The following is a 22,950-nucleotide window of genomic DNA, read 5'->3' on the forward strand; positions in this document are numbered from 1 at the left end:
ACCTCGAATTATTTCTCATTAAAGTTTCATCTTCCTCTGTTAGTCTTATTGGTAATATCCCCATAGATTATTTGGCTACTTATAAAAGTTGGTATTTTAGTTTATTTAGATGATGCATTTTCTTCATCCTCCCTAGTCTGGTATTATTCTATTAATGTAAATAGAAGTCTTTAAGTTCACTTCCTACCCCCCTGAATGCCATGGGTATAGTTTAAGACAGTTTTACCTCCCAGCACTGCTGCTAAGGAAGAACTAACTGTACCTTGGATTCCTTCTTTTTTTTTCTGAGATAGACTCTCACTGTGTAGCCCATGCTGGCCTGAAACTCAAGATCTTTCTGCCTTAGCCTCTTGAGGGCTGGATTTGTAGGCATGCACCCCAGTACTACCTCTTGTTTCCCTTTTCAGGTACTTCTTAAGTAGCAAAGACATCAGAGGGCCATCTTAATTCTCTGTTGTCTAGATTAATACCATAGTTTAAAGATAAGTATATGAGGTATGCTCAGCTAGATGTATTTATTTGAATGATGCTAATAGTCTGTTTAGTATAAAAATCTTTCAATTCTCATTAAGAGCTACAGTTTCAAAATTTCAAAAATTGCTTGATTTCTTTTTTTTGACAGATAATGATAAGGAGCATTTTTTTGTTTCTGGATAGAACTTATGTTCTTCAGAATTCCATGCTACCCTCCATTTGGTAAGGATGCCAGAGAATTACTATGAAAAAAAAATTGTTATATATTATATAACATTATTATAATGAAAGAGATCAAGATGTATTCAGAATATTCTCCTAAAATTTCTCATTTGAGTTTTAGCTTTTTTTTTGCCTGTTTTAATATGGTAGAAAGCTAACTTTCAGTCATAGTGTATGAAGAAATTTCTATGTAAAGTATGAAGATTAAAGTTTACTATAGAATTTCTGTGCCCAAATCTTGTTATTGCTGATTATTTAAGGTTTCTTTTTACTTGTGACTATATACTGAAAAGTGTGTTTGTTCGTGAAAATAAAATAATAGAATGAATTGGTCCCTCCTCAGGTGTTTAGCATATACCTACAGTAATGATTGAAATTCACTGACTTTCAGGTTCTTAAGCCATGTACTAAATGACCAAATAAATTACTCAAATCCAGTAGAGTGAAAATTATTTTATGTCTTTGAACTAGTTTTATCTTTGATTTGACTAAGAAAAGGTAGCCACCAGAAGAAATAAGACACTAAAAAAAGTTATAGAGGAAGCCAGGAATTCAGTTTCAGTTCCCATTAAAGACAAAATGAGCTTCCTGTATGCTTTCATAATGTTACTCAAAATTAAACATGGATTTTATTCTTTTATAATCACTGCTTCGAAGTTTGGGGCTCCAGTTAACATGAGATAAGTTAACTAAGCCTGTTCAGACATTGTATTGCCAGTTTAGATGATGTTTTTTTTTTTCTTTTAATTTTAGGGACATGGGATTAGAGTTATTTCGGGCTCATATTATAAGTGATCAAAAAGTTCAAACAAAAACAATTGATGGCATCCTTCTCTTGATTGAGAGAGAGCGGAATGGTGAAGCAATCGATAGAAGTTTACTTCGAAGCCTTTTAAGTATGCTGTCTGATTTGCAAGTAAGTTACACCTAGCACTCACCTGTGCTGCCTATGAATCTGATTCCTATTCCTAGTTTGATGTTTGAAATCCACGGTCAGAGTGCTGTTCAGGTAGAGTTCAGATGGGATGGAAGACATTCAGTACATATTTAATGACTAAACAAATATTTTTGGTTTTTTCCCTCCTAGATTTACCAAGACTCTTTTGAACAACGATTTTTAGAAGAAACTAACCGGCTTTATGCAGCTGAAGGTCAAAAGTTAATGCAAGAAAGAGAGGTATTTAAAAATCATGATTAATAAATCCACCACCTCTTACATTAGATATTACATTGTAGAACACAAACTTCCCTTTGTATTTATATTCCCAACATTGTAATGCTCTTCTCTCACTTAGGTGCTCCTTTCTTTTCTCTCTTCTTAAAGGCCAGAATTCTGGATCATAAACTCTACCTCTAATTTTACATATGATTCTACCCTGTCACATTTGACGGGGCTGATCCCCGGATCTTTTGGACTTGACATTTTCTGAGTGATTTAAGGGGAGGAAAACAATAATATAAAAAACTATCTTTGTAGGTTCCTGAGTATCTTCATCATGTTAATAAACGCCTAGAAGAAGAAGCAGACAGACTTATTACTTACTTAGATCAGACCACCCAGTAAGTATTACATGCTTAGTCTTAAAACTGTTGGTAAAGCAATTTAAGCATCTTAAACATGTTAGTAACAATTTTCAGGTCTGACTTAGTCTTTAACAATTGTTTTCATAATGCAAACTTCAAGTTATTATTTACCTTAACTAATTAGACTTAATCAAGGTTTTGATTATTGTTTGGATGTGTTAAGTATGTAATTTCAAAATAGGGTTAATCTTTAAATTTTTGGTGTTTTTGATGCAGCCTAAAACCTAGGCTGCCCTGGAACTCACAGTCCTCCATGCCAGCTCCTAAGTTCTGGGATTACAGGCATGCACCACCATGCCCGGCTTTTAAAATCTTTTTAGTGATTAAAACTCAGTAAGTGGGTGTTCAGAGAGAAACTGCTTCTGTACTTTTCAGTCTTACTAACCAAGTAGTTCCATTAAGCAGCATAAATAACTGTTTTTACCTTAGTAAAAAGCTGAGAAACTTGGAAAAAGCCAGGCACAGCAAGACCTTGAAAAACATTACTTTGAGCAAATTCTGAAATATGCATTACTTTTCTTCCTCTAGGCATAATGCAAAATAAATCTTCAGCACTATTAAATTGACACATACGATTGAAATGACAAAATTAATGTAAAATGAAATATTTGGCTTTTCTCTAGAAGTTTGAAGTTTCAGAAGAATCCTATCTCAGTAATTCTGTTTTCCTCCTTTTAGGAAGTCACTGATTGCTTCTGTTGAGAAACAACTTCTAGGTGAACATTTAACAGCAATACTTCAGAAAGGTAATTGGCAATTTGTAAAAGATTGCTAGGGCTGGAGAGATAGCTCAGTGGATGGGGCATTTGTTGCTTTTGCAAAGGACTCTAGCAGTTCCCAGTACCCACATGGCAGCTTACAACCCTCCAAAATTCTACTTTTCAGGGAATCCAATACTCTCTCTGTCTTCCGTGCACCAGGGATTCCCACTGCACATGCATTCAGGCAAAACATAAGAAATAACGCATAACCCTAACATATAAAATAAAATCTAAATGAAAAAACTAGATAAGGTCACCATCAAGTCTGCTCAGAAAGTTCAAATAAATACTATCCCTAACATGTGCCACCCTAGTCTTTTTTTTTTTCTGAGACAGGCTTTCTCTGTGTAGCCCTGTCTGTCCTAGAACTCACTTTGTAGGCCCCTGTCCTAGAACTCACTTTGTAGGCCATACTGGCCTCCACCTTAGAGATTCACCTGCCTCTGCCTCCCTAATCTTAATCAGTGGTGGAAGAATGGTCTCAGAACTGTTTGTCTCAGTTAGCCATTATTAGTAAAAACTGCTTATTAATAACTAAGCATCAGAAGGAAAGGAGAATATTTTGTGAATTGTTTTTTGTATAGCAGTTTTAAGTTTTTAGTGCTCAAAATCATTTTATTAAAACAGCTTGACCAAAAGTTTATCAAAGAATTTTGAATTTAATGAAGAAAAACCTAAAACTCGATAAGCATGTAATTCATTTCTGAAGATTGATGAGTCTTTCCCCTGTTCATTGTCCTAAACTTTCTGTTGTTGCCAGTTTCCTGACTGAAAGTGGAACTGAGAAGAGAGTTCTGCTAACACCAGTCAAGAAATTGAGCTGGGTGGAGTGAGTCAGTGATAAAACATTTTAGTGTATATGAGTTGCCCTGAGTTCATCCAAAGTACTGCAAAGCAAAAAGAGAAACAGTGGCAATTTGGACATGTAAGAATGCAGTAAAGGAAGGTATTCCTTGCATTTCAAACTCTGTGTGTGTGTGTGTGTGTGTGTGTGTGTGTGTGTGTGTGTGTGTGTGTGTGTGTGTTTTAGCATTGTAGAGTGAAGAACTTCTAAAGCTTAGTGTTCTTACAGGATATACTTAATATAGTTTAGACCAGTATATCATAATAGTAATTTCAACTTACATTTCATTAAAATGCATGACAATTTTATTCACTTTTTGATTCTTTTATTTTAATGCCAAAATGTTTCAAACCAGGTTTAAATAACCTTCTTGATGAAAATCGAATTCAAGATCTGTCTCTTCTGTATCAGCTCTTCAGTAGAGTTCGAGGTGGAGTTCAGGTTCTCTTACAGCAGTGGATTGAGTATATCAAGGTATTAACAGTTTTCTCTTGAATGTTTTGTAATCTATATACCAAGAATATCAGCACTTCTTGTTAAATGCATTTTTTTGCTTTTATTTATTTATTTTTAAATATTTATTTATTTATTATGTATACAGTATTCTCTCTGCATGTATGCCTGCAGGCCAGAAGAGGGCACCAGACCTCATTACAGATGGTAGTGAGCCACCATGTGGTTGCTGGGAATTGAACTCAGGACCTTTGGAAGAGCAGGCAATGCTCTTAACCACTGAGCCATCTCTCCAGCCCCCCTGTTAAATGCATAAGGAAGGATTTTTTTTCTTTATTTGTTCGAAGAGGCTCATGAAGGCCACCTCTGTCTGTTATTGGCAGTTGGTAGTTTCTTGGAGAAGAAGGGTTTATTTTTTTATTGATATTTATTGAGCTCTACATTTTTCTCTGTTCCCCTCCCTGCCTCTCCCCTCTCCCCTTCAGTCCTTCCCCAAAGTCCCCATGCTCCCAATTTACTCAGGAGATCTTGTCTTTTTCTACTTCCCATGTAGATTAGATCTATGTAAGTCTCTCTTAGTGTCCTCATTGTTGTCTAAGTTCTCTGGTATTGTGGTTTGTAGGCTGGATTTTTTTTGCTTTATGTTTAAAAATCACCTATGAGTGAATACATGTGATAATTGTCTTTCTGTGTCTGGGTTACCTCACTCAAAATAATGTTTTCCAGCCCCATCCATTTGTCTGCAAAATTCAAGCTGTTGTTATTTTTTTCTGCTGTGTAGTACTCCATTGTGTAAATATGCCACTTTTTTCTTATTCATTCTTCGGTCGAGGGGCATTTAGGTTGTTTCCGCTGGCCATGACAAACAAAGCTGCTATGAACATAGTTGAGCACATGTCCTTGTGGCACGATTGAGCATACTTTGGATATATACCCAAAAGTGGTATTACTGGATCTTGAGGAAGGTTGTTTCCTAATTTTCGGAGACATCACCACACTGACATCCAAAGGGGTTGTACTAGCTTGCATTTTCACCAGCAATGCAGAAGTGTTCCCTTTTCCCCACAACCTCTCCAGCATAAGTTGTCATCGGTGTTTTTGATCTTGGCCATTCTTACAGATATAAGATGGAATCTCAGAGTTGTTTTGATTTGCGTTTCTCTGATGACTAAGGATGTTGAACATTTCCTTAAGTGTCTTTCAGCCATTTTAGATTCCTCTGTTGAGAGTTCTCTGTTTAGGTCTGTACCTCATTTTTACTGGATTATTTGTTCTTTTGATGACCAATTTCTTAAGTTCTTTGTATATTTTGGAGATCTGCCCTCTGATATTAGTTGGTGAAGATCTTTTCCAATTCTGTAGGCTATAGTTTTGACTTATTGACTGTGTCCTTTGCTTTACAGAAGCTTTTCAGTTTCAGAAGGTCCCATTTATTAATTGTTTCTCTCAGTGTCTGTGCTGCTGGGGTTCTATTTAGGAAGTGGTTCCCTGTGCCAATGCTTTTAAGTGTACTTTCCACTTTCTCTTCTGTAAGGTTCAGTGTGGCTGTCTTTATGTTGAGGTCTTTGATCCATTTGGACTTGAGTTTTGTACATGGTGATAGATAAGGGTCTATTTTCATTCTTCTACATGTTGATATCCAGTTATGCCAGCACCACTTGTTAAATATGCTTTCTTTTTTCCATTTGATATTTTTTGCTTCTTTATCAAAGATCAGGTGTTCGAAGGTGTGTGGATTGATATCCAGGTCTTCTATTCAGTTTTAAGGAAGGAATTTTAAAAAATAAAACATTTGAAATATCAGCCTGAGAATGTAGCTGTGTGACATATCAGCAATAAAATTTGAGTGATATTGTTTGGGATTTCTAGCTCTATGACTTAAATCAGTGAATATGGGAAATTAAAGGATTGTTAGCATTCTGCAGTCATTTGGTTAGAATAAAGTCTAGGGCCTAACAAGTTTGAACCACACATCTCTCTTCCCTCCCTTCCTCATCACATTCCTATTTTTAAAAGTACAGATCTGACTTCCTTAACAATAAGAAAAAGCTTGTAGAGTCTAGTGATGACACCCCATTAGGATATCATGTGTACCCAAGGTTATTCAGTTTTGTGTTTATGAGTGAGTATTGCCTGTTTAGGTGTTTTTCCTTCAACGACAGCTGTACCTTTTTAAGATTGTTGAATACATGTGCCAACTTAAAATATGATTTGGTGATTATTCTCATTATTCCATTTTCATTTTCAGGCTTTTGGAAGTACTATTGTTATTAATCCTGAAAAAGATAAAACCATGGTTCAAGAATTGTTGGACTTTAAAGATAAAGTTGACCATATAATTGATACCTGCTTTCTGAAAAATGAGAAATTTATCAATGCTATGAAAGAAGCATTTGAAACATTCATTAATAAAAGACCAAATAAACCAGCTGAACTGATAGGTATGTTTCACAATCTTAGAACATTTACTCTGAGGTAAAACCATATTATACCTATATCTTACATGTTTGATGTTGCTTAGGTAGTAATGCCAAGTCTGAAATTGTCTCTAAGGACATGGGTGTAAGATATAAATTCCTTCAAGCTAAATAGATTCTCAAAGCCTTCGTGTTCTATCTTTGTGAGATAGAACATTGGACCCTGTTTACTTTTAGTGAGCAAGCTTGATTCTGTGCTTTCCAAGCCTAAGGTGATTTATAAATGGGGCAGAGTACTATTTTCTAAAGGTCTCTAGTTACAGCTACAGGAAAAGGGCCGCTTGAAATTTAAGTAATGTTTAAGAAGGCTGACCATTTGTAAAATTTCTTTTTTCTTCTCTCTCTCTCCTCTGCCTTCTCTGCCTCTTCCTCTCTCTTCTCTTCTCTCTTCTCTGAAGTACTAGGGTTTGAACCCAGAGTCCTGTACATGATAGGCAAGTACTCTACCACAGAGCTACATAAGTAGTCCTTCATACCCATTTTGATATCATTATACCAGAAAATATACCCTGTCTGTAGTCAGACTTAATGCTATTAGGCTGTGGTATTTATTAGCCCCATGATATTAATAGTTAACTTGATCTCCCTTATATAGGAGACTTATATAATGCATGTACATATTGCTGAAGAGTATTTTATAGTTTTATTTGGTATTGTAGTGGTCAGCACCTTTTAGACACCCATGGTCACCAAACAGCAATGTTGTTTTTCCATTTTAGCTAAGTATGTAGATTCAAAACTTCGAGCTGGCAATAAAGAAGCTACAGATGAAGAGCTTGAGAAAATGCTGGATAAAATAATGATTATATTTAGATTTATCTATGGTAAGTGTTGGTTATTACTGCTTTCATGTTTTTCTTTTAAAACAAAGCTCTCTGAGCTACATAGTGGTAGATACCTGTAGTCTAGAATTCAGAAAGCTGAGGCAGCATTGATGTATAGATTACATAGTGAGAATCAGGGCAACTGGGCAACATAGCAAGGCCTTGTCTCAAAACAAATGAAAAACAAACTAAATAAAGCATTCCTAGAGGATCTAGAAACATTTATATAACCTGGAGAGATTGTTAGGGGCTGGAGGTTGCATTTTATTCATTGCATATCTTTAATTCCTTAAGAAGAGTTGAGGAAGCTGGACAGTGATGACACAAGCCTCTAATCTCAGCTCACTGGAGGCAGAGGCGTGCAGGTCTCTTGAGTTCGAGGCCAGTCTGATCTATAGAGTGAGTTCCAGGAAAGCCATGTTACATGGAGAAACCCTGTCTCGAAAAACTGAGGAAAAAAATAGTTGAAAAATGTGACTAAATTGCCTTGTGCTTTGACCTTTGCACTATTAAAAAGCTGGGATTTTACTGCTTGTTTTAAATCTCTTGAATTTTGGTGCTAACCATTACCAGTGTACTATGGTTTATTTTCTGAAGAAAAGTTAATATTTTTATTAATAGTTTTACATCAAATAACTTTTGAAATGCCTGGCATAGACCTCCAGTGTTCTTAAGTTTAATAAACTTGAATGAAATGTATAAAGTAAAATAACTCGAGGTGCTGTGATTAAGCTTTTTGAAGCCCATTTGTTAAACTTTATTTGGCTTATCATGAGTGTTATGTTTTTTATTTAATATAGGCAAAGATGTTTTTGAGGCCTTCTATAAGAAAGATTTAGCCAAACGCCTATTAGTTGGCAAGAGTGCATCTGTAGATGCTGAAAAATCAATGCTGTCTAAACTGAAACATGGTATGTTTGCCATTCTCTTTCCTTTTTTTATTATTTCAATTTTTCCTTTAATATTTGAGGGAAATGCTGAATTAATTGTATTATTTTCATTGATTGCTTTTTTGTTAATCAATTTATATACACATGATGAAAACATAAACTAAGGGGGTGGGGGGGAGGGTGGCTCAGTGGGTAAGAGTGCTTTCTGCACAAGCATGAGGACCTGAGTTTAAATCCCAGCAAGCCGGGTGGTGGTGGCGCATACCTTTAATCCCAGCACTCAGGAGGCAGAGGCAGGTGGATCTCGGAGTTTGAGAGAGTAGCCTGGTCTATAAGAGCTTGTTCCAAGACAGCTAGGACTATATTACACAGAGAAACCCTGTCTTGAGAAATAAATAAATAATTCCCCAGCACCCAGGTAAAAAGGCCATGTGTATATGTGTAACCCCTGTGACTAGGCGTTAGGTGAAAATGGGAGACGAGGATCGCTGGGGCTTCTTGGACACCAACCTAGCTCCAAGATAACAATGAGAGATTCCGTTTCAAAGGAATAAGGTAGAGTGTGGTATAGCAGGACAGCCAGTCCTCTGATTTCTACATGCATGAATGGGTGCCTGCGCCTGTACACACATCCCTGACCCTCACACACAACACAAACCCATACATTTCAAATGAGCTTATGAGGATCCTAGCCTCTTGTTAATGTCCAAAATTGTTGACTTTTTTTAAAGATAAAGAATTATTCTTCTGTATGTGTGTATAAAATGTTCCTGAAAGTGGATAAGGTTGCTTGCTATAGGATTAAAGAGTTTGCCTCTGAATTAGGGCACCAGCTGGGGGTAAGAATTTCTTTTCATTCTTACCAAAAGTTACAGGTCATATTTTATTCCCAAGTAAGATTTGCATTTTATTTTCAAATTTTTAAATTCTTTGCTTGTACTACCTTGAAATATTATAACTATACAAACATCTTCAATAGAATGTGGAGCTGCATTCACCAGCAAGCTTGAAGGGATGTTTAAAGACATGGAACTTTCAAAAGACATCATGATTCAGTTCAAACAGGTAAACGTGAGTTAAAATCTTAATTCCTTGAACTTAAGGATATTTGAGTTTAGTTTTTGTGGCACTCCATATTGAAGAGGATAAACAGAAACATATATTTTTTACAAATAACTTCATAGCAGCTTAACAGTACAGTAGAAGAAAAAGATCATCAAAAAATGTAAGTATGTTTGACCTAAGTCAGGATTTAATCTTCTTAAATATCTAGAGTGCCAGGCAGTAGAGGCACATGCCTTTAATTCCAGCACTAGGGAGGCAGAGGCAGCTGGAGCTTTTTGAGTTCAAGGTCAGCCTGGGCTACAGAGAAACCCTGTCTCGAAAAACAAAACAAAAAAAAAGAATAAAACGAATAAAAGTAAAATAATGTATTAGACTAAAGTTAGCGTAAGAAGAACTATAGCTAGACTATAAGATTGGGCACTTTTTTTGATGTCTAATCAGTTGGAGGATTTGCATGTTCAGAGCTTGTAATGGGAGAGAGGCGAGGTGATAAAAGGTGGAGGTGGTAAATAATACCTCTGGGGATATTTGGGGTGAGTAGCTGAAGCTATAGTTTTTGAAGACATTGAATTGATAGAAGACTATTTTAAAATATTTTAAGAACATAGCTAGATGTAGTTTTTATAGCTGCAGCTTTGGCTGCTTTGAATGCTGAAATAGATATGGGCAATAGAGTGAGACCCTGTCTCAGCAGCAGTAGCAACAACTAGGTAATAGTGATGGCAAATTAGATTTTATACTCTCAGAGTTTTGGAAATGGCTTCTTGATCACTGTATTGAAGGTGGTAAATAAAACTGAAGGACTCAAGAAAATTCAGTCAGTAGGATCATGGATCTTATAGTATCTGCCAAATAGGATTATCTGCCTTGCCTTTCCTCTTCTTCCTTTCCCACTTAATGTTACCACCTTCAAACAGGGAATGGAACAGCTGAAAAACCAGACACTTGGGCTGGCTGGTGGAGTGAGGAGTGGGAGTTGCTGCAAGGTGTTCCAATCCATGTAGGGGTTTCCAAAGGTGGGGACTACAGGTGGCATTGGGGGGAAAAGAATGGAGAAGAGATTCTCTAACAGCCTAGATGTGAGATGTTGAGTTAATAATGCCTAGGATGTTTTCATGGGATTTTTATATGCCAGTATGTCAAAGTAGCCACCTGTATATTTTTCTACTCCATTTTGTGTAACCTTCAAGTCTTAATAGTTAATTGACTTTATTTTCAGGATGGTTAGTATTCACACATTTTTAGAATAAGGAAATTCTTAAATGAATCAAACTGAGCAGTGATGGCACACACCTTTAATCCTAGCACTTGGGAGGCAGAGAACTCTGAGTTCAAGGACAACCTGATCTGCATTGAGTTCCAGGACAAACTTCAAAGCTACAAAGAAACCCTGTCTCGAAAAAACCAAAAAAAAAAGTCAATATTATGGTATGACATGTATACTTCTCGGTACATATGTTGATCTCAGTGTATATATTGATCTTTTTATAGTATATGCAGAACCAGAATGTACCTGGCAATATTGAATTAACTGTGAATATCCTGACAATGGGTTACTGGCCAACATATGTACCCATGGAGGTCCATTTGCCACCAGAGGTAAGATTAACTGTTTCAGACCTAAGCTATAGGTATAGAAATCACACTTTTTTTCCTGCTTTTCATTTGAAAATATGCACCTTTTAAAAACTTACATTAGCAAACATATCAACAGAATGAGTGTTAATAATTTATTCTTTTACTTCAATTTCCAAGTTCACTTGAGCACATTATGTTTCCAAATTTAGTGCTATTTTCCCCCAATTCATCTATTTCTTAGTTTATGACTCCTTAATCTTCCTGTTAAAAAAATATTGCCCATATTTCACCTTAAGACAGGACTGGTGAATATGATGGATAATTGAGTTTCCCCTAATGCCTTGGAAACACTCCCACTCAGGACCAAAACCTAGAAGGTTAAATAGAGAAAAATACTGAGAGTCCTCTATGAAAGTATCTTGGACGGCCCAGAGAGTAGATTTCCCTCAATAAGGGAAGAATATGGTGAAGATGAGGAGAAAGGGCAGAACTTGAACTTTAGAAAGGCTCACATTTAACAGATAGTAAGAAGAGGACCTCCAAAAGAAACTTGGGCAGAAGCGGCAGCGAGAGAAGGAAATCAGTAGAATCAATAGAAGTCCAAGTCACCAGACGTGAAGGAATGATTAAATAGAGTAGAAGAGCTAAAAGAGTATAAAGATTGCTAAGCCCTGTTACATTGGTTGCATTGGGTAGAGTTTTACCTTAAAGTGATTGATACTTACTGGATAATCCTGAAAGCTATGAGAAGTTATTTCAGATGGGGTTAAGAGAGGTGAGAGGAAAGTCATTGAAGTTGCCCAGGGGTGAAGACACCTTCTTGCCACCAATGCTTCAGCTCTGAAGTTCAATCCCCAGGACCTACAAAGTAGAAGAAGGGAACTGACTCCTGAAAGTTGTCTTCTGACCTTCATGATCATGGCAGTAATAAATTTTAAAAAGTACTGAAGGTGGTATTGCTGATGCAGCTTAAAGAAACACTTACTTTTATTTGCTTCAGATGGTAAAGCTTCAGGAAATTTTCAAGACATTTTACTTAGGCAAACACAGTGGCAGGAAACTCCAGTGGCAGTCAACTTTGGGACACTGTGTGCTAAAAGCTGAATTTAAAGAGGTAAGTGGATATTCCCAAAACTTAATTTCTGCCTTCATCTTTAATATGGAAGTCATGTCCTTTGTTTGGAAGGTTCAGGCTGCTGTTTTATAAATGTGACTGTGACACCACATGGCAACAGTGATAGTTTGTTATAACTTTGTGTGTTTTTTAAAATGATCACCTTTTCAGCAATTGAGTTGGCTCTTCTCTAAAATTAAAAGCAATAATCTTTCTGTAGCTGTGGATGCAGAGTTCACGTTATCTTTTCAGAAATTATGTTACTGGATGCTAGAGAACAGAGTGGGAGATTAAAGCAAACAATGTCCATCTTTAAATAAAAATTCCTACAGCTCTTCATTATTGCTCTTAACCAAGTCACAGTCCATTTGAAAGTGGAGCCTAGTGGCACAGGGCTGTAATCTTTGGGAGATAGAAGCAGGAAGATTGAGAATTCAAACACTGTTTGGCTAAAAAGCAATTAAGTCTAGCGTGAGCTACATGAAAGCTTGTCTCACAAATGCATTTAGAATAGCAATTCCTTGCTGCTTATCGTGAATATTTATAATGATACACAGAGGACTGAGTTATTTTCATTACTTTGTTTGGTTTTAATAAGGATTAGAAAAAAAACTATTAATAGGCAAACTAATCCTTCACCTTGTTTTCTGTGGAATCATACCTAAATCTCAAAGTGCACATTTTATTGCTACCTGAAGCAGGGTTAATCTGTGCTTCTTAACTCACTAATTAAAAATGCTTTTCCTGTTGACTCCCCATGGGTGGCTTTGCCCTTTCTGAAGAGTGGATGGGAGTTGGGTGGGACAAGGTGGGAAGAAATGGGGAGAAGAGGAAGAAGGGAGAACTGTGGTTGGTATATAAACTGAAAAAAAAATTAAATGAATCTTAAAAATGCTTTTCCTATAAGATTTTTTTGATTAATAGGCTAACTGCTGTCTTTTCTTTTAACAGGGCAAAAAAGAACTTCAGGTCTCTCTTTTTCAAACCCTGGTGCTGCTAATGTTTAATGAAGGGGAGGAGTTCAGTTTAGAAGAGATCAAGCAAGCTACCGGGATAGGTTTGTATTGCATCTGTCAAGTAGCAAGCAATTGTAGTTCTCTGCTCTGTGTTGTAGTCACTGTGTTCAGAGCTCAGGGAGATACCAGGAAGTAATCCTCTCCGGTAGACATTTTTAAAACGATTCATTCATTTCTTTATGTGTGTGTGTTATGAACCTGTGTGAGTATATCTATAATACACATGTGCAGGAGCCTGTTGAGGCCAGAAGGGGGCATTGTATCTCCTGGAACTTGAATTAGGTGGCTGTGAGACTGTGTCGGTGCTGGGAGCTAACATCTATCTGGTCTTCTGAAAGACTAGAAAGTACTCTTCAGCAGTGTGATGTCTCTACAGCTCCCTCCTCTGTATTGATAATTTCAAAACCAGTAAGTATCAGTATGTAGTGCTAGCAAAAAGTGTGTTAGGAGAAACAAGATTGTGGAAGGCAGTGGGACTTGAGTTGGGCATTCAAATTTTGGTTGGAGGGAAGACATGAAATAAAGGAAAGAGTGTAAGAAAGACTTGGGCATTGTAGGTAGGAAGCATGAAAAGTTTGTAGCTTAGAATGGTCAGCTCTAAAACTCAGTAGGTAAGATGTAGAGATAGACTGATGAATATAGCTAAAGCCTATGCTGTAGTGACTCAAAGTATATAACTTAAAAAAAAATAAACTATTTGAGCAACTTACCTGGCATTGATAGGGCAGGCCATCTGGAACAGTAAAAAAGAGTCTTGTCTAGAAAGTATAGAGATAATTCTGGCATACAGTCCTAAGGGGCTTCTGTTAGAATGATTCTAACAGAAATGAAATTACTAGAACCATAGCGAAATGAAGAAGAAGAAGAAGAAGAAAGACTTAAAAGATGATTCTAGGGTTTTCATTGGGTTAGGTTAGTAGTAGTATCATTAGCAATGAAACAGAGAGTTAATGGAGAATACAACATACTGGAGTGATAATAAAATAGCCAAGTGGTGTGTCATTTTAGTCATTGACCTGAGAGAAGGGCAATGGTGCATCACAAGTTGTGGTAGTTGTCCTCATAGGGTGACAATAAATGCTTTTAGAAGACAACTAGAAAAAAATGTTATTGAATAGCACAAAGAGCAGGGTTTGATGACCCTGAGGGAGGGAAAAAGTTTAATAAAGAATGTGTAAAAATTAAATTGATGTTGAATCTTGTGTTCTACATGCTACTAACAAATAAATGACTAACCATTATTTCTTCAGAGGATGGAGAATTAAGGAGAACACTGCAGTCACTAGCCTGTGGCAAAGCTAGAGTTCTGGCTAAAAATCCAAAGGGCAAAGATATCGAAGATGGTGACAAATTCATTTGTAATGATGATTTCAAACACAAACTATTCAGGATTAAGATCAATCAAATTCAAATGAAAGAAACGGTAAACCTTTTGTGCTCTCATCTACTATATTAGGTTTATGTTTGTTTATAGAAGAAATTTACAGATTAAAAAATTATATGCTTGAGTGTTTTCCCTGTCTATGTGTCTGCATCACATCAGGCCTGGGGCCCATATGTCAGAAGAGGGCATTGGATCCACTGGAGCTGGAATGGCTGTGAATGGTGCTGGGAATTTTATGGTGCAGGCCCTCTTAACTACTTGAATCATGTTTCCAGCCCCAGAATTTACAGTTTAGTTTTTTAAGATTGAGTTTAATTTTTTAAGATTGATTGATTATCTATTTCTTTATTTATTTATGTGTGCAGTGTTCTGCCTGTGCACCAGAGAAGGGCACCAGATCTTTTTATAGTGATTGTGAGCCACCATATGGTTAAGGCCAGTGCTCTTAACCTCTGAGCCATCTCTCAGTCCCACAGTTTAATTTTCTAATGCTGCCATTACTATTGACTAAAGTAATATATTTCAGTATTTGCTTTTATGTTTCTTTTTATTGAGGAATCAACTTATTAGAATTAGAAGTCGAAATAATTGTTTTTTTTATGTTTGGTTTGGTTTGCTTTGGTTTTTTGAGATGGTTTCTCTGTAGCTTTGGAGCCTGTCCTGGAGCTAGCTCTTGTAGACTAGGCTGACCTCGAACTCAGAGATCTCCCTGCCTTTGCCTCCCAAATGCTGGAATTAAAGATGTGCGCCACCACCGCCTGGCTTTTGTTTGTTTGATTGTTTTTGTTTTGATCTTTTTCTTCAGATAAATTTATGGAAGTAAATTTTTTGGCTCAATGAGTATGAATATTTTAAATTTTAGGGTAGGCCAGAGGATACCTCCAGTATCATTCCTTAGGAACTATCTTTGTTGTTTCTTATGGTGGTCTCTTTGCCTGTAACTCACTAATTAGGCTAGGCCAGCTAGGTATTAAGTTCAAGGAACTGGTTTTACATGAGTTCATGAAAATCTAAATTTAAAAATCAGGTCCTCATGGTTGTAGGCAGGTACTCGACCAACTGAGTCTTTATCACCACAGTCCTCAAAGGTGGTGTTTTTCTCTTAATCTGTTTAGGTTTTGCTTTATTGGTACATGGCAATATGATTAGAACAGAATGGAGCTATATTTGTCAAGGTTTTTTTCCTCTTGTGTCTGCGTTTATAAGGTCCCATTTAGATAAGTCAGTGCCTTTAGAACAGTAACACTGTTAAGTCCCTAATGTACAGTTTGTGTTAATAATTAAGTTTGACTTCATTTGATAATTTTTTCAGGTTGAAGAACAAGCAAGCACTACAGAAAGAGTATTTCAAGATAGACAATACCAAATTGATGCTGCGATTGTCCGAATTATGAAGATGAGGAAAACACTTAGCCACAATCTTCTTGTTTCAGAAGTCTACAATCAGCTAAAATTTCCAGTAAAAGTAGGTGTTTTTCTGTCTCCATACTGGACTTGTTATAAATGAAAGAGAATACATTTGATTCTAGACCCTAATCTTGCAAATATAGATGAAAAGCTTAAAGCCATTTGGAATGACAGGTATTTATTTTCTATAACCATGCGTGTGATTCACAGAAGAACTTTTGTTGATATATGTATACAACTGATAAATTGGGGAAACAATTTACAACCCCCCCGTACTTGAAAGTTTATTGAGTAAATGTGGCTTTGAAAGTTTTGAAGTTAATTTATTACATATCTTTTGAATCTTCTTTTCTGAAGATACCTTGGCATTTGACATATTTGGTTATTAGATTGAGTTATATCTTGTTTAGTTTACCTTATATAAATCTTTTCTCAAATTTGTAAGAGGCTGCTGGGTGTATCTTAGTGGTAAAGTACTTTTAGTGTCTTTTGAAAATGTCTAATAATGGGGGCTGGAGAGATGGCTCAGTGGTTAAGAGCACTGCCTGCTCTTCCAAAGGTCCTGAGTTCAATTCCCAGCAACCGCATGGTGACTCACGGCCATCTGTAGTGAGATCTGGTGCCCTCTTCTGGCCTGCAGGCAGACATGCAGACAGAATACTGAAATACTGTATACATAATAAAAAATAAGCCAGGCGGTGGTGGAGCACGCAAAAAAAAAAAAGAAGAAAAAAAGAAAATGTCTAATAATAGTTCTAGTAAGCTGAAATTGGTCTATACACTGGTATGTTCCAATGCAAATGTCCAGTAGTAATAAAGGTGTTTAGACAATGAGGTGTTGTACTATTTTCGAAATTTTAAAAGATTTCTAGACTGGGTGGTGGTGGTGCAGTCCTTTAACCCCAACACTCGGGAACCAGATCTCATAGATGGTTGTGAGCCAACATGTGGTTGCTGGGACTTGAACTCAGGAACTCTGGAAGAGCAGTCAGTGCTCTTAACTTCTGAGCCTTCTCTCCAGCCCCAATTGTCATAAATTTTAAACTAACTACATGATTCAGAAATCCAAATCACTTGTATATGTAGTTAAAATTTATAGTTAGCCAGAAATATATAGGTGTAAGTTAATGTGATATTTTATCAAATTTCATGTAGTTATATGGATGCTTGGTGCTGGGTAATATAACGTAGGACCCTTGCATATGCTAGACAAGTGCTACACCATCAAGAAAAAGTCTCATCCACTTTTGTTTTGTTTTTGCCAACCTTCTTGAACTCACAGTCTTTATTTCTCAGTCAGCCTAGTAGCTGGGATTATAGGCCTATGCTTCTAGGTCTATTATTTCATTTAGTTTATGTAATGAATTCTCTTATACATTTTTAAATTTGTTTGTATTGTTTAGTTACTTAATTTCAGGTGTTTTTGTTGTTTGTCTATTTGAGACAGTGTCTTACTGTGTACCCCAAGCAGGTCTTACTCTCAATCCTGTTCTTCTGGCTTCCCATTTGCTGGGATTATAGAAGTACACTACAGTGCTCCAGCTACATTTAATTAAATTTAACTTGATTTGAGACTTGTGTCTTAATTTGGATCTTGCTATGATACTCTGGCTGGCCTAGAACTCACTATGTAGACCAGGCTGGCCTTAGGCTCACACACATCTGTCTGACTTTGTTTGCCTCCTGAGTTCTTGGACTTAAAGTGTACTACCACTCCAAGCTTAGTAATGTTTTTAACTTCAATTTATAAAAATAAAAACTGGAGAACTAGCTTTTATCTTGAGTTAATGATATACTCGCCATTTCAAGGTATCTTTATTGAACTAAATAATGTTGTTTCTCTTGTAACATGAAGGGGGCCAGCTTGTTGGGGTTTCTGTTCCGCCTGGTACCCCACAGCCGGCAAGCCCCAAAGAAAATCACACAAAGATCTCTATAAGTTATAAAGCTGATTGGCCCATTAGGTCAGGTTACTTATTAGCTCTAATAATTAATCCATTATTCTGATATATTTTTGCCATATGGCTTGGTACCTTTTTCAGCTGTCAGCTCACATCCTGCTGCTTCAGTGGTCTGGGCAGGAGTAGGAGGAATCAGCTTCCTCCTCCCCAGAATTCTCCTGTTCTCACTGCATCATTTCTACTTCCTGTCTGGTTTTCCTGCCTATACTTTCTGCCTGGCCAATCAGCATTTATTTAAAACATGATTGACAGAATACAGATAATTCTCCTACACCACTTCCCCCTCTTTTTTAAAAAAAGAAAATATCCATAGTCCATTTTTTTGGGAATGTGGGCATAGTATTCCAGGCTACTTCCAGCTGGTTGGGGGTGCTGATAATCTTATGGGGACCTAAAGAAAATTTAGAGTTATGATCAAGTCCTGACTGAAGTATCCTGTGAGTCTTGATCATCTCAGGCAGCAGTCTTGAACCTGTTCTAGATGTAGAACTCAGACATCTGAGCCATCTATTCCTGCCAGAGATTTCTCAGGTGGTCTTCCTTGATCAAAGTTGATTTTTCTTAACTCTGAATAAATCCATAGCCTCTCATTTTCTGTGGAAACAAAAGCAAAATCTCTTCTTCAAAGTAACATACCTTTTGACTTCAATTTTGAAGTCAAGGTATTTTCAAATACCTATCTTGGATTAATTCTGCAGCATGTATAAGCAAATATCTTTTAGCAGCTGTTGCTCCTTCCTCAGCATTCAAACAATTCAAAGAGAGCATAATAGCATATAGTATCAAGATTCTCTGTGTATTTTCCATCTTTATGTGGTTTTATTTTAACCTCTATTTCTTTTATTTTTACTTTTAACTTTTGGCTTTTTGAGACAGGTTCTCTGTGTCTTGGAACTCCCTCTATAAACCAGGCTATCCTTGAACTTACAGAGATCTGTCTGTCACTGCCTCCCAGGCAAATCCTACTGGCTGTGCCACCACAACCAGATACTCTTTCTTCTCTCTCTCTCTCTCTCTCTCTCTCTCTCTCTCTCTCTCTCTCTCTCTCTCTCTCTCTCTCTCTTTCTCTCTTTCTTTCACAACTTTAACCTTTAGCCTGTATATATTTTTGACACCCTGTAAACCATTTAGAGGTTTTCTTCCTCTTTGAATCTCTCTTTACAGTATATCTCTCTTTATAAGTATAAAGTATAAGTAATAAGTATAAAGCTAATTGGCCCATTATGTCAGGCCTCTTACTAGCTCTTGTAGCTTATATTAACCCATTATTCTGATCTATTTTTGCCATATGGCTTGGTACCTTTTTCAGCTGGGGCAGATCACATCCTGCTGTTTCGGTGGTCTGGGCAGGAGTGGGAGGAATCAGCTTCTTCCTTCCCAGAATTCTCCTGTTCTCATTGCATCATTTCTACTTCCTGTCTGGTTTTCCTGCCTATACTTCCTGCCTGGCCAATTAGCGTTTATTTAAAACATGATTGACAGAATACAGACAATTCTCCCACACCATTCTCTTAGAATGTGTTCCTGTGTGAAATGAGTTTTTTGTATTTTTATAGAAATTATCTGGTTCTCAGAATATATTTTTAAAATAAAAGTAGGGGGCTGGAGATGGTTCAATAAAAGTAGGACTAGAGTGGTGATTCAGCAGTAAAGCACACTGACTGCCAGGCAGTGGTGGTGTATGCCTTTAGTCCCAGCACTCGAGAGGCAAAGACAGGCAGATTTCCATGAGTTCGAGGCCCCCCTGGTCTACAGAGCAAGTTCCAGGACAGCTAGGGCTCTTACTCAGAGGAAAAGAAAAGAAAGGAAGTAAGAAAGAGCACTGATTGCACTGATTGTACTTTCAGAGCACCTGGGTTTGATTTCTAGTATTCATGTTGGCTAATACATCTTTTTTAACTCCATCTTCAGAGGATCTGATACCTTCTTCTGGCTTCCATGGATACTGCACACATGTGGTGCATAGACAAACATGCAAGCAAAACATAAAAATAAATCTAAAAAACATGGTGAAAATAAAGTAGTAGGAAATATATAATGATAGAAGTATGATATTATAATATTTATATAGTGTATAAATAAACATCTTGGTGGGGGATTAAGACAGGATCTGACTGACAAACTCTAGACCACCTTCAAGCTTGTGACTCTCCTGCCTCAGCCTCCTGAGCAGGGTTATAGGCAGGTGTCACCATACCTGCTTTTGTTCTTGCTCCCCCCTCGTCTTTTTATTTTTTTATTTTTATTATTTTTTTGTTTTTTGTTTTTTCGAGACAGGGTTTCTCTGTGGTTTTGGAGCCTGTCCTGGAACCAGCTCTTGTAGATCAGGCTGGTCTCGAACTCACAGAGATCCGCCTGCCTCTGCCTCCCGAGTGCTGGGATTAAAGGCGTGCACCACCGCCGCCCGGCCCCCCTCGTTTTTTTAAAGACCATGTTTCTCTGTGTGGTTCTGGCTGTCCTAGAACTTGCTCTGTAGACCAGACTGGCCTCAAACTCACAGCAATCTGCCTGCCTCTGTTCAATTACTCCTAGCCCTTGTTCTCTTTTTTGATGGGATGTTGGTAGATGGGCTTATACTGGTGATTATGAGCTTTGCATTGAAAATATGTTTTCTCTTACAGCCTGCAGATCTAAAGAAGAGAATAGAATCCCTAATTGATCGGGACTACATGGAAAGAGATAAAGAAAACCCAAACCAGTACAACTATATTGCATAGAATGTTGGCCTTGGAACATTTGTTGTCATATGCCGTAGCCATTGGATAAACTAACTTGTTGAATCTCATGTTATTTGACTTTTTTTATACTTCCGATGACCAAATGAAGCAGTGTAATGGAAATAGTTGCGTGGACTTTTCTCAGTGGTTAACATGCCCATTTAAAGAGTAATACTTAATCTTTAAGAAGAATGTTGTTGAACTCTTTGCATGTTATTTAGTATGATGTGCAGAAAACTCTTTAAGAAAGTTCCTGGTCTTCATGATTCCTTTTGGAACTGGGGAAGAGACCTCTATGGCCATTAAAAGGGGGGAGGGGGACTCTTATACATCATCAATGAAGCAAAAGGTTTATTTGCTTAAAAGTCACTTAAAGATACTTAAACTGCATGCAAACTTTATTTACTGTACAGAGTTCTGGATGTATTTATCAAATAGAAAAACCACCCTGGACTTGTTTGTTCACCCATTTTGTGGTTTCCCTTGAAAAGAAAAGTTGTTATTGCTGTTGGCATTCTGTTACACTGAAGGGATTGGTTAAGAAACCTTATTTGGAAACAAATTTTTCAAGTAGGGTGACAGTTACTTCCATAATACCTTATATAGTCACATCCTAAAGGTTTTCATTTATGAGTATAGGATGTGTACACATGACTTAGCCCCAAATTTACTGAGCTGATTAACAGGTACTTATTAGATAAATAGAAAAATTGCTGACCACCTTGCACTAGAAGAGCATAGTAAGAGGGGGAAATCCAGTTCATTTTTATTAAAAATGAATACTTTATTAAAATCACAGAAGACCGAAATCAACCTGTTTTGTAAATTACAGGAACAAAAATCACCAGCTACTTTTCATCATGCTTCAATCTTTAAATGTTGTTTGGATCGTTTGTCTTTAACTTGGGCCAATTGTCAGTTATTAGAGGCTTCCTAGGATTTGCATTCCAGTTTTTTCTACTGAAGTGGGATTTTTTTGGAAGCATCTCTTCTCTGTTGGTAAACAAAGCTTTAACTTTCATCCACCTCCTGACTTGCAGAAACTCTACATATGCTTCTCCCTTGTCTCCCTTATACACTCCCTATTTGAAAATGTCAAGTCCTGGATTCTTTTTTTTTTAATTGCTTGAATTGAAGAGTTCTCATAGCCACTAGACACCTGCTTTTTCAGGGAAATGTCCTCAAATTGTTCACACACACAAAATAACAAAAGTATTGTTCTTCAAATTCAAAATGTGAGTAAAAGACTTCTCTTCATTACCAGAGGGTTTTTGTTTTTCCTTCTGGTTTCCATTTCTATGAAGGGAATTGATTACTGGAGAGAAGCAGACAGTTTTAGTGTTTGCTTTTCAATGAGAACTTCTTCAGTGCTTCATTCACCAGCATTGTCCTTGTCTTTCTGAAGCCATTACGGGAGCTGCTTAGATCTGAACCTTCAACTTGGTTCAGATCTTATGAACCAAGATCTTATGTCTACTATTGATGGTTTTCTTGAATTCTCAGAGACCTGTGGCCAGATGTCTGTACTTTAAGTTGCCCGTTTCTCTTTATTGCATCAACTTGCACACTGTTTGACTATATATAGTGTTTAGAATTAACTTCCCAATTCTGTTTGAGCAGCTATTTCGTATATTTTTATTCAGCTCCTCCCTGATTTCCTTACAGGAGCTCTTCTGACAAGGAAATGTGGCTGTTCTGTTTACTGGACCATCAACATCAGTGTTGTAATTCATCCCTGTTGGTCTCTAGGGTATGGAGACTATTACACCACTCACTAGTTAACTTTTACAGAATTTTTAGGTGGAGTTGTTTCTACTAGGAGGCTCTTGATAACCACCTTCATTATCTTGAAGGTGGGTCCCTTTTCTGAGGTTCTTAATTCTTTGAAAATTTGATGCTGTCTCAGCTGAAAAACTAGCCAGACTATTAAGGGAAGCTGGTTAAGACACTGAAAAGTGATGGCAAACTACGTTGGATAATTGTGAATTTCAGTTGTTCTGTATCACTTGAATTTTTGTGCTTTTTTTTTCCCTGTGTATGTGGTGGTTCTATTTTTCTCCAATAAAACTTTTATTTAAAAAAAAAGTTTCTGAAGGAATATTTTTAAACTTCAAATATTGAGAAAATTGTAAAGCTAGAAAACAAAGTCTTCCTAAGGACTTCCTTAATTCACATTTGA

The 22,950-nt window shown here is 36.9% G+C and overlaps 1 protein-coding gene across 1 annotated transcript in view; it reads left to right on the forward strand.

Annotated features, from left to right (window-relative positions):
• The window catches only part of Cul4b (cullin 4B), a 44,790-nt gene extending 21,934 nt beyond the window's left edge, over nt 1-22,856 (forward strand). The window contains 16 exon segments of the mRNA XM_075957089.1: nt 623-696; nt 1,450-1,612; nt 1,784-1,873; nt 2,174-2,256; nt 2,959-3,026; nt 4,241-4,359; nt 6,587-6,779; nt 7,535-7,639; nt 8,440-8,550; nt 9,509-9,594; nt 11,086-11,193; nt 12,173-12,286; nt 13,238-13,343; nt 14,553-14,725; nt 15,999-16,151; nt 20,676-22,856. Of these exon segments, the coding sequence (XP_075813204.1) occupies nt 623-696; nt 1,450-1,612; nt 1,784-1,873; nt 2,174-2,256; nt 2,959-3,026; nt 4,241-4,359; nt 6,587-6,779; nt 7,535-7,639; nt 8,440-8,550; nt 9,509-9,594; nt 11,086-11,193; nt 12,173-12,286; nt 13,238-13,343; nt 14,553-14,725; nt 15,999-16,151; nt 20,676-20,771 (1,842 nt within the window). The 3' untranslated portion in view covers nt 20,772-22,856.
• Nucleotides 22,857-22,950: the final 94 nt, after the last annotated feature.

The sequence above is a fragment of the Microtus pennsylvanicus genome, chromosome X, assembly GCF_037038515.1.
Source record: "Microtus pennsylvanicus isolate mMicPen1 chromosome X, mMicPen1.hap1, whole genome shotgun sequence".
Classification (NCBI taxonomy): domain Eukaryota; kingdom Metazoa; phylum Chordata; class Mammalia; order Rodentia; family Cricetidae; genus Microtus; species Microtus pennsylvanicus.